Raw genomic sequence first — 12322 nt, 5'->3', positions numbered from 1 at the left:
ATTCCACTTTTTTTTTAATAGCTATAAGTGTACATCTAAAATATGCACTAAAGGAATCTGTTATGGCCTCTGCTGTTACGATGGGAGAATGCTTTGCACCCAATTATGTTAAAAATCAACCATATATGTATGCTGTCACATCTTCAGTAATCCTTATATTTTTATCGAGTACAAATATTAATTGCATAGTATGCAGTGAAGTGATTAACATCAATGTAATTTATCATCTGGAGGTTTCTTAAAATGAATAAATGAGTTGTTTTGTTCGGTGAGGTGTTGACCTCTTCAGAAACTTTGATTTAAAGCTTTCTTTTTTTTTTTTTTTTTCCCCTCTCCTTTTTATAAATATGAAAAGCACCACAATCAGCCAAGTGTTCAGTTATTTGATTTTCTGGGGCATTAGCCACTCTTGTTTGTGACATTTCCCAGTTGGGTGCTCGTTTGCAAGCTCATTAATAAGGTTTTCTCAGAGGAGTGTTGTTGGGAATGAAAAGCACGCAGCACAGCCTGGACGTTGTGCTTTGGAAGTATTCAGCAGGAGCATGCAGCTGAATATTGGGCATAGGGATGTTTTAGGTACAACTTCCTGTTCCCCTGGGTATGCCTGAGCACGGAGTTCAGTTGGGGTGCAGTCCCTAAGAGCCAAGTCCTGGCCACTGATGTTAGAGGTGACTCTGCTCCTACCAAAGTGAGGTGAAAGCCCTGGTTTGCCAGGTCTGTGCTCTCTCTAACTTCATTCTTGATAAGCAAATCTGCTTGATGTTGGATTGAGGCGACAGTTCATCTCTACCTGTGTATGGCTGTCAACATCTCTGACTTGTTTTAATACTGAAAGATGTATTCCTGCTGAACGTTCCCTAGCGTGTGAGCGCTGTGAGATATAGAAACTGCCAGGAGACAGATTCTGAGAATGGTTTATTACTGCTATTTCTATAGACAATGCAGCTTGTTGGTTTGGGACACAGAACAAAGCAGAGCTGAGGATCTCTGAAAAATAACCATCTTTCTTCACATGGCCACTAGAGTGTATTCTGGGTGATTTTGAAGCCAGAATTACCTAAAGTGGGCAAAAACTCTGCTTGACCTGCAGGATCCATCTCCTGAGAACACCATCTGTCATCATTTCTGCAAAGAGGTGCACTTGGAGAATTAATTCAGTAATCACCAAATGGATTTTAAAACTTGGATTCGCTGCCTAATTTTACAGTGCAGGCAAGAGAATTTTCAGCTGAATCATTGAAAGAATCCATTTTGTAATTTTCTCAGTTGGCAAACAGTCTGGTGATACGAAACCCGTCATTGTCTGCCACAGAGGAGCTGACCATTATTGTCACATCATTACTTAATGATGTACGTGTTCAGCTGCAATTTGGTGATGGTTTGGGCCAGGGAGGGTTGGCTGCTTTGTCACTCTTGGTGGTTGGTGAGCATTGGGAGTCGGCTGAGTTCAGAGAAACGTCTCTCCTGCTGAAGAAATGTTTTCCAGAATGTTTTAACTGTGGTATTAATGACTGTTTCAGTGCAGTTTTTTGTGCTTAGAGTGGACAGATTGCTGCGTCGTAGGAGCCGTATCACTCTGAGATTGCTGGAGGACCAGGAGCTGCTGGAGTGTGATGATTCAACTCGGAGATGACTGGCACGGCCCCAGAGAACATCCACCTCAAGTGTGATGTCGTTTATGTTTTGCAGCTCGTAGCAGTGGAATTACTGGGTGCAGCCACACACTTAAATTTACTGCACACGTTTTCCTCGTTAAGAGTATTCTGAATGTGTTTCATGGGGGAGACATGAGGGCAAGAGCATAACCATCATTCACCTGCCTCCTTGCATTTCCCAAGTAAACCATCCTTTTATTTCAGGTCATATTTCCATGTAGGAGTCACATCTAATATGCATTAGCATCCTTGTGGGCTGCAGTGTGTGGGAATTCAACCACGGGCTTGGCAGTTGGAGAAACCCATGCTGTTACCATGCAGCATTTACTGCCTGCAGAGGGGTGTGCTGCCTCCTGTCATGCTGCCGTTGGGTTTAGTCCTCTTACAAACGAGATAAATGTTCTCAGCAAAACTTGGCTGCCTTCCTCCAGTTGGTAACGTTATGCTGAAGGCACTAATAGAATCAAAGAGTCATTGAGGTTGGAAAAGATCTCTAAGATCAGCTAACCTTCCACCTACTACCAATCTTGCCCACTAGCCATGTCCCTCAGAGCTCTATCTCCATGTTTCTTGAAATGGACGTACCTGTTGACCGGAGGAGCCCTGAGGGGATGGCACAAAGGCTGTGGCCAGCCCTGATGTCCCAGAGCCACACAGCAGAGCTAGCGTTGGGCTGGGCTGGGATCAGGCTGTCCCAATCAGTCCGGTGTCACTTCCTGAAACGACGAGCTCGTTTCCGTCTTTGAGATCATAGGTCTGCCTGATGAAAGTAAATGGGTAGAAATAATGGACTTAGGTTTTTGTAAGACACTGAACTCTGTATAACATGATATCCTGACTGATTAATGAGATCTAAGCATAATCGATGGAGCGCACATTTAAGTGGATTAAGAAATCACTAACTGGCAGATCTCAAAGAATAGTCATTAGGGAGTAATCAGCAAGTGATGGTATTTTTAGAGTAAATGCACTGGCCTGGGTGCTTAGCCTGATGCTCTTCAGTGCTCCCATGACTCATTTAGAAGTTCTTTAAAAAAAAATAATAATCAAAAAAATCGCTGTTAATAATCTTTGCTGATGGCACAAAACTGCCTAACAGTTAATAAGAAGAAGAGTCAAGGCGTATGCAGAATGACTTGAGGGTCTGGGTAATTTCTGAACCACAGCGTTTTAAAACTCTGGAAAGTGGGTGCATCCCGTATCCCTTCTTCACAGAAGTGGAGCTGCATCTTGGCAAATGGAACGGTTGGAATGCTGCAGCAGAAGCTTTCTGTAGAGAAACCAGTGCTTCCCTGTGTGCGTGAGGCAAGGAGCTGGAGCTGAGGTGATGGTTTTAGTGCTAGTGTGTCCAATCCTGGAGTCTTGCACACATCCTGGTGTGTAGACTTCATAGAAATCCTGCTGGAAGATTGGATCAATTGTGGAGGAACTTGACAGGCATGGGCGATACATGCAGGAAGAGCCTTAGTCCAACTCCACCATCAGGGACTGATAGCACAAGAGCTATGGTGGAAGTGTGCTGAATACAGGTTGCATATTAGGAAGAATTTCTTCTCTCAAACAGCAGTTGAGCATTGGCACAGGCTGCGCAGGGAGGTGGTGGAATCAGCATCTCTGGAGGTGTTCAAGGAAAGGGCAGATGAAGCACATAGGGACGTGATTTAATGGGCAGTATTGGTGGATGGGTAGACTTGATGATCTTAGAGGTCTTTTCCATCCTTAATGATTCTATGATTGTACTATTTTTCCTTTCCTGGTTGCTTTCAGGAGTGTGGGAGGCTGAGAGGTTTGGCCTCATGCATGCCATAATTGACAGGCCAGGAAAGGAGCAGGGCTTGCTGTCGCCTCTCTGAAGGCTGCTTTTCAGTTGTCTTTGAGGCACACAATGCGTGTGTTGTAAAAGAAATCTCATCAAATGCAGAATGGTTTTGTAATAAGTTTTTCAAATTGGTTGCTGCTACAGTGTAACCTTTAGACTACTGGTATTTAACCTTGTATATCACTCGTAGGTTTTGAATGAATTTAGCTTAATAAAGGTGCCTTATTAAATTACTAGGGTTTCTTTTTTTTTTTAAGCCACTAGAAATAGGCATACTAGGAAATAGCTTGAGGTTGTTTCATCTAATTGGCTGCCAGTGGAGTGTATTGTGGCTCAGAAGCATAGATGCAAGCATTTATTTTTGTGCAGTAATCAGGCAACGTGATGTTATGAAGTTCCAAGTTGAGGATATCAGGCATTGGAATGCACTTGGTAGTAAAAGTTCTTCTGCTGTTGCTTATGCCCTGGACTTCTATCTGAGATGGTCATTGCCCCACATTGTACTACCACAGATGTCACTACTGGAATGTGGCCTTTTTAATGAAGTGGTTAATAGGTGGCAAACCATTGGTACAGACCTTGAAAAACATCATGCTGGTGTTGGTTGCTAAATGCCACAATTCCAGGTAGGATCTGAGCTCAGGATCTGGCATTTTAGACAGCTTTACTTAAGAATCCACAATCTGAAGACGAAAAGTACCGACTTCAACTGAGCAGCAAAATTAAAGATTATTTATGTCCTTAAAAAAAAAAGAAAAAAGACAGTCTGCCCCAAATTCTTGGTCAAAGCAGGTAGAATTTTCCCTGTGTACTACGTGCCTAATTGAAATGTCAGTTCTCTGGAGTGACCAGCCATCTTTCAGCATTTTGAAGCACTTCCCATTTCCATAAGTGCCTTCTGTGATTACTTGCTTGTTGATGAGTCCTGCTTAGAAGAGACAATCACTGTGATAACTCTATTGGGAACGTTGTTGTCTTCTCAAGTGCAACTGTGTGTTAATGAAGTCCAGATTTATACTGTGTGTGTGACATAGAATCACAGCATGGTTTGGGTGGAAGGGAGCTGAAGGCCGCCTGGTGCCGCTCCCTGCAGCGCACAGGGACACCCACAGCTCAGCAGTGCTCACAGCCCCGTCCAGCCTGACCTTGGCTGTCTGCAGGGACGGGGCACCACCGCCTCTCTGGGCAACCTGTGCCAGCGCCTCACCGCCCTCACTGCCAGACCTTCTTCCTCAGCTCCAGCCTCAAACTCTCCTCCCCATCCCTACAGTGTGCAAATCCAAGTGGTGTAGATTCACTTCGCTTCTTTCATTTGAGTAATGGAGGCTGTGGGGCGAGAAGCTGGAATGGAAGGGCTCGGCTCTTGTAGTTTTGGGAAAGCCTACTTAGTTTGCAGTTCATTCTCAGTACAACGAGCCTTCAGTGTATTCCTGTTGATTGCCATAAGTAATTGACAGCTGTTAAGCATCTCATTAGAAATAGGGAAATTTGTCTCATTGGAGCAGCAGAAGAGGCCATGCAAGATGGTCTCCATTTTCCCCTGTAAACAGGGCTCAGAAGCTTTTCTCCTCTTTCATAGAATCATAATGGCTGGGAAAGACCTCTAAGAGCATGTCATCCAACCAGGCTTGTTCTGGCATTAGCCCTTAGTTACCTTAGCATCACCCACTGGGGGTCAGCTTGTGTTTAAGGCATCCTTCAGCCTCGTGTTTCCACTGGAGCTGGAACTCTGCAGCTCACACACATCCATGACACCGTAACCCGTGTGCAGACACTGCTTGGTTTCATGGCCACAGGAAGCGTCTGTAATGGGATTCGTTTGTAAAATGTTTGTGGTGCATCGTCTCAGGAGAGGATTTACTGGTGTAGCTTATTCCATTACTGAAAATTAGGAGAGTTTAAATTGGTCAAATCCTGACTTGCATTTTTTTTTCCTAATCTCTATTATTCCATAGGAAGCACGTTAATGAGTTAAACACAATTAATAAAATACAGCAAGCTGATAGTTTTGGTAGCAGTGAACTCTCAAAGAGAAATGTTTGAATTGTTTCAACCTTTATGCATACTGATTTATTTTTTGCCTTCCTTCATTTCTTACAGTTGAGTAAATTCCTGAAAGATACACATGGCCTAATGGCATCTGTAGCACTGATAACATTGATAGCAGTTTAGCTACAGCTCAGATTGCATTCTTAATCTGCTTTTCAGTTATAGGAGGCAATGAATTTTTTAATCACGGGCTCCGGTGTGTTGTGGTTGTTTTTGTGGGTTTTATTTTTCCTGCAGGGTTTTGCTACAGCGTGTTTGAGCTGGCTGCCTCACTATGAATGCTTTAATTCTCTGTGTTTATTTTAGGATTTAGAAGAGCTTCATTTCGACTAACGAAAATCTTGGGTTGTTCAAACAAAAGCAGCGGTGGCTGTGATGCCTTTTTGTGTTTCTAACAAGCATCTCTTGTAAAGCCCCGACGTATTAATATGCGTGGACACAAGGTGTTGTCATACAGTAATATATGATACACGATAAAACATATCAATTCCCAGCACTGCAGATATCACTGGTTTCACCTTAGCATGAAGGCAAATGAGTTCCTTTTAGCTTGAGTGAGTTCAGAGATAAACTCTGGTGCAGCAAAATGCCTTTCCTGGGGAACGGTGGTGCTCAAGTCAGTGCAGATCTCCTATCTGCTCACATTTCCCATTGCTCATCACTCCGTCTTGAAGCAAATAGCAAGTTCACGTTCTGATTAGACGAGTGGCATAGAGGGGGCCAAAAGGAGCGGTGGTGATGACTGTCTTTTGGTGTTGGGTGCGTAGAAATGGGATTCTGTCTGACGAGGAAATTTATGAAATGATGTTTTTGTCACGCAGATAAGCCTCAAGTGCGGGTTTCTCAGAATTACCCAGTGCAAGGCCTCACGAGAGAAGGGGAGCCGCTCGAACTGACGTGCGCAGCTTTTGGAAAACCACAGTAAGTTGGGAACTGCCCAAGGATGCACCAGGCAGTGATGGAGCTGTGCCCCAGAAACATGCTGGGCTTTTTCGGCCTCCTTTGCTATTGCAGAAATTGAATACGCCATTCTCTGCTGCGAAGACGATGCGATAGAATGAAAGAGTGGAGAGATCCTTTCTGCACCAGCATTCGTGCTGCCCAGTCGTAGATTCCCAGAACAGTTTGGGTTGGAAGGGAGCTGAAGGCCGCCTGGTGCCGCTCCCTGCAGCGCACAGGGACACCCACAGCTCAGCAGTGCTCACAGCCCCATCCAGCCTGACCTTGGCTGTCTGCAGGGACGGGGCACCACCGCCTCTCTGGACAACTTCTCCCACAGATCTAAATTAATTCAAATGAAGGCATCTATTTTGATTTGCATTTATTCCTATGTATATATATATATAAAAAAGAGACTGAGGAACTCTTGCTGTGAGAGCTCCCAGGAGAGGAGCAAGCCCTCTGGTGCAGAAAGGACAGGCAGTAGCACAGGTACTGTGCAGCCATACATCTCTTCCCCAGGGAATGGCGTAGGTGGCAATTGGTTGCAATTAATCTGCAAAAGCAAGGTCAGTGGCCTGTGTGTTGAATCCTAATAAGGTGCAAGTATGCAGAAGTATGAATGGCCCAAAGAATTGAGCACTTGTAAAAGTGGAATGGATCTGTAAGGTAAGGCAATCTGTCTTTCTGTTTGTATTGACTGTATGATAATTCTCGATTTTTGGTGACCTGTGTTGTTTCTATGAAATGCAAGTTTTATCCTTTCTCCTTCTGCCATGCCCTTGAGGCTTTCTTATATTGTTTAAGAGATTTATGCATCAGGAAATTCCTGACGAGGGAGGGTGCATTTTTTTCCACACTTCCATTGTTGTTCTAATTTCAATTTCGTTGACTTTTTTTGGTTGTTGTTTTTAATACTTCCTCTTCCACTTGGATTTATGGCTGTCAAGTATTTACTATCCTTTTTTATTTTCATCATGTCCATGAGATTTCTGCAAACATCCCTGAAATCTGTCAGCGTCTCCTTGGTAGCGTGCCCAGAACTGAAGAGTACTGCAGGTGTAGTCTAACTTGAAGTCATCCAGTTTGACAGTTCTGCTTCTGTGGGCAGGGACAGGAAGGGTCTATGCAGCTCAGAAGCAAAAAGGCTTGTGATACTGTCATCCTCCACAGTAGTCTCCTACCTCACCTAGGTGATTTTGTTTATTCCTCCTTCCCTGTACTTTAGAGGCTGGCACATCCCCCTACTCCCCGTTCAGAATCTGTCAAAGCCCCTTTGCATTTCTCCTCTCATGGGTAACAGCAGTTCCTCCCATTTGCTATCATCTGGGAATTTGATGAATAGGCTTCCTTACTTTTTTTTTGTTTTTCAGGCTATGAATAAGGCATACACACATTAACTAAGACAGCCACCTCTCCCAGGCGCTATGCCACTTAATGTTATGGTGATGCTAGTAATGTGCTAGGAATTTACTTATGTAGTCATTTCACCCGTGTCTCTCGAAGCATAAGAAAATATACAGTAAAAAAATACTGTGTTTAGCTCTTTGCAGCAGTTTGGGATGAACAGAGATGTTTCTTCAGTTAGACAAAAGCATTTCTCTGCAATATTTTGCATCATGAACATTAGGCTAGCGGGGAAGCTCAGGGAAAAACAAAGCCAGAATGTAGAAATTTCTCTTTTGTTATTGCCCAAGATAAGACAGTCAGAAGGAAAAACACAAGAAAACTCAATGAGGAAAGTAGGAAGATGGTGAAACTGTCACTTTTAGGATATTCAGTTCTTAGAGAAACAGGCTGCTGTGTAGCACATACAGCGTGTGAGGCCTTGGGGCTCCAAAATTGCTGATAGCTCTTGGAAAATGGTAGCTAGGAGCATCAGAAACCTTTCCCCTAACACTGAGGTAGAACTGCAGCTACAGCTCTCATGAGAGCTGCTGTTGCACGGTTATGGGTGTATTAGTGGTGTGCTCTGCAGTGAGTGCCCATCCTGCCACGGGTGGCAATTGTAGGACCATAGAAGGGCTTAGGCTGGAGGGGGACTTTATCATTTTTGTTCCAAGCCCCAGCCATGGGCGGGCTTGCTACCCACTGAATCAGGCTGCCCAGAGCCCCATCTACTCTGGCCTTGAGTGCCTCCAGGGATGGAGCAAAGCAAGGAAGAGCGCGCCAAGCCTTTGTCTGAAATCAGATGTCAGTTTTCTGTGAGGCAGCTGAGAACCGAAGGGTTTTATTGAATTTTGCAGCCATTCCATTCGAGTGGCTGGGATGCTGAGAGTTGAAGAGCTTTGACTTCACTACAGCAGTCTGCCATAAGCCTGAGCTCTTTTGGTACCTTCAACAGCACTAGCTCCCAGCAAAATACAACCTGCAGACTTTGCTTTTGGAAATAGGCAGTCTGAAGAATGTGTTATTGTTTAAACCTCCCCTTATTCAGAGCTCAGTGTTTAGTCATTCTGAAAGCTTCTCTATGTTTTTCTTGCTGGTATGGGCTGTCTCAGAGGAGTAGCTGATCTGTCCTTACTGCTGTTCAAAGATTTTCATAGTAATAATAATAATAATAACAACTCCCCAAGCCCTGCAGCATTTGTTTTCCTTACTGGCGTTACCAGCTCTGACAAAACATGCTAATTTCATTCCCCAAATTATCCAAACGTGATGCTCGTTTTGGTTCCATTAAGTAAAAGGATGCAGGAAGCAGGCTGCCAATGGGAGAAGCAGAACTGGGGAGAGAAGAAAGGTGCTCCTGTTTGCTAGCAGCTAAAATGCTATCACTGAGCAGCAGAGCCAAAATTGAAGTAAATAAGTCTACCACGTCTCTTTGTGAAATGGTTCAAACTTGATGCAAATGTACTTGTTCTGTCACATGTCCAGATCTGCACTCAGCACCCTATGGATGCACACGTAGTCCATAGGCCTCAAAGATTTCAGATGTACTGATTAAGCGAATGATTAACCACTAATGAACTTTCTTCCTGCTTGCATTAGTGTCTTCAGAAAATTTAAGGTCTGGATACAGTTTCCTGTGGGGTTAATATAAATTTAAATTGAGGAAGCCCGACAGCATCTGGGCTTGAGTAGTGCAAAAAAGCATGTGTTATTTCTTTACAGTTTTTCTTGGTTTTGGGCTTTCTGTCTGTGGATGAACTATTGAAGATGCCATCTTTACCATAGGAAAATAGTAATGTGCTTATTTCTTTTTCTCCCTCCTCTGTAGGCCTACGGACATGAGGTGGTTAAGAGTAGATGATGAGATGCCTCAACACGTTGTAGTGTCTGGTTCAAACCTTCTCATTAGTAACCTAAACAAAACAGATAATGGTACATACCGCTGTGAGGCTTCAAACGCGGTGGGGAAATCACATGCGGATTACATGCTGTTTGTATACGGTACGTGAGAACAACCACCGTTCTTCTAGACTCATTTACACGTAATTGCAACATGCTGCTCTCGGAAAGCTTTGAAAGAAGTTAACTTTTTTTTTTGCTTCCTGGAAGGATGACAGATAGCTCCCAACACACCTACCAGATACCGGGGTGGGCTAGGGGCTGGAAAAGCATTTCTTTTGCTTCTGTGACTCTCGGTGTTGTGCATCAGGTGCAGAGCCATTCGCTTCCTTTCCCTGGAGCTGTTGTTGGGGGCTCACCGAGGCACGTGCTGTCAGATGAGGCCTGAAACAAAGCTGGAACAGAGGCATGGGGAGAACTGGGAAGTTCTCTAGCCTGGCAGGACTTCTCTGATGATTCCTTTTTCCTTTTTGTAATATCTTTTTTCAGTGTCTTCAGGGTTGGTTTTTTCCCCCAGTCTTTTATTAGCGAGCTAAATGACTGAAGAGTCAGCCAGCATCCCCCAGTAATTGCAAACCAGTAAATAAATGGGAGGAATGAGATGTCCTAAGCCTATCCGTGGCTGCTGAGCAGACACTAAAACATGTCTCAGCCTCTCTTTAAAGTGCTATTAAGTACCTACTTTAATTCCTCAGTTCCTCTACATTATTTTGCCATTGCTCTAAACCTTGTTGTACTCCTGTCACGAGGTGTTGCATATAATGAAGATTCAGAAGGCACTCGAAGAGTGATCCCCTACTTTAATTACAAAGAATTCCCCTGGGCTGCATATGTGAACCTTAGCTGTTAGAGTGGTTACTGAATGGTGGAGCTGAGCTTGTGGTGGGTATTGCCTGATATTCGGATGGGACAGTAACATGCTTTGGTTTGAAGTTCATGCTGTGCAACAGCTTCTGAAAGCTCTGCAGCCCAAATTCTCTTGTATTCTCTCTGATGCCAGTAATTAGTGCGGAACCCAGCATCACCACTGGCATGGGACCAGTTGTAGGTCCAGTTTTAGAAACCTGCCCAGAGATCGAAGCCTATATCAAACCTAATAGCTCTGTGCTGAAATTGAACTCCTATACTCCAGCATGCAGGTAGTTTTCTGGTGTCTGTAGCTCTGAAAGACTCCAGTGTGCAGTGCTTCCCCTCTCTGAGAGTTAAATTCCAAATAACAGTAAAGATGGTGCCGTTCCCAGGGGGCATTAACTTGTGGACTGCAGAGTTCAGCTATCCATCAGATGCTGTAGCATGTAGGAAGGCTTCTCATGGTTTGTCAGGAGCTCACAGCCAAGTAATAGTTTCTCATCCCACCACATCCTGTTGCTGCATGTTTGGCTGTGCCCCGCTATGACTCAGCACTCTGGATAACATAAAGAACTCCTTCAGCCCTGACTTTAGATGGGAGAAATCCAGAGCTGCTGTTGTAACAGAAGTGATTGGGCTGTGATCATCATATGAAGCCCTCTAGCACAGAACCTTAAGGAAACCAAAAGGAATCCAGTATTGCTGTGGTGAGCTTGGAGAGGAGCTGCTGGTCTCCCTCCACGTGTCAATGGAAAGCATGCACTTCTCCAGACTTTGCTGCATTTGGCATCTCTCCCCCCTGGAAGACAGTGAATAATATATAGGCTATGGAGTCTGTATGCCTCTGGAGTAGTGTGAAAGCCAGCAGGAAGATGTGCTCACTGCTTGCCCCCTGGGACTCAGCCCCCAGCTCCCATCCCCTTTGTGGGGGATGCACTCCAGGACAGGTAGGGCTGATTTAGTCTCCACACCAAACGAACACACCTACATTTCAATGGTATTAAGTGCAAATGATTGCCAGCAGCCTGGGCTTGCAAAAGAGCGGCTGCTGATCAGTGCTTTGCACACCTTCCTCTGTTGCACACATGGTGTAAGGATATCTAATTGCATTGACACACATTCCTTTCACGCTTTTCCTCCCTATGGGCAGCTGCATCTTCTAGAAGCTTCTGGCACAATTAGCACACAATCATTTCTTACATTTATTAAGGGAGAGCCTGCCACACAGCATCGTCCCCAGTGCAGTTTGGGAGATGAGCTGGGTTCAGCCACCGCTGCTGGCTTGCTGGAAGGGCAGGGTGATTCTTCCCTCAATCCTATGGAGACGTGACAGCATCTTGGGCAGAAGAGTGAGAAGGTTCTCCAGCGTAAGCATAGGGACTGGGTGGCTTGGAACGTAGGAGCAGGACAAAATGGTTCTCAGCATATATGGCCAATGTCTTTAGCTGTCTCCACACTGGAGCAAATTCCAAGGTAATGTCTCTTAACTTTCAGGAAGTTGTGCAGAATACAATAAAGGTGCAGCACATAATTAAAGTTCAGATGTATTAATTAGGGAATCTGAGAGCTTTCTTGGAGATAAAAGAGTAGCAGATGTGTTAGTGATGGAAAGCTGACGTGCTATAGAGAAAACCTAAAATCAAAAGCCTATGAAATGTTTCATGCTCTATTATTGCGGAACGAATCCGTAGTTCAAAGTCTTCCCAACTACTTAGCACATTCA

The 12322-nt window shown here is 44.4% G+C and overlaps 1 protein-coding gene across 1 annotated transcript in view; it reads left to right on the top strand.

The window, feature by feature from the left end:
- CADM1 (cell adhesion molecule 1) overlaps positions 1 to 12322 on the top strand; it is a 156973-nt gene that overhangs the window by 117133 nt on the left and 27518 nt on the right. Inside the window, exons 6-7 of the mRNA XM_042882243.1 lie at positions 6345 to 6444; positions 9680 to 9852. Coding sequence (XP_042738177.1) covers positions 6345 to 6444; positions 9680 to 9852 — 273 coding nt within the window. The remainder of the gene's footprint in view (positions 1 to 6344; positions 6445 to 9679; positions 9853 to 12322) is intronic.

This window comes from Lagopus leucura, unplaced genomic scaffold, assembly GCF_019238085.1.
Source record: "Lagopus leucura isolate 7727_CA_CO unplaced genomic scaffold, USGS_WTPT01 Super-Scaffold_100034, whole genome shotgun sequence".
In the NCBI taxonomy this organism is placed as follows: domain Eukaryota; kingdom Metazoa; phylum Chordata; class Aves; order Galliformes; family Phasianidae; genus Lagopus; species Lagopus leucura.
This window is presented reverse-complemented; position numbering and strand designations above follow the sequence as displayed.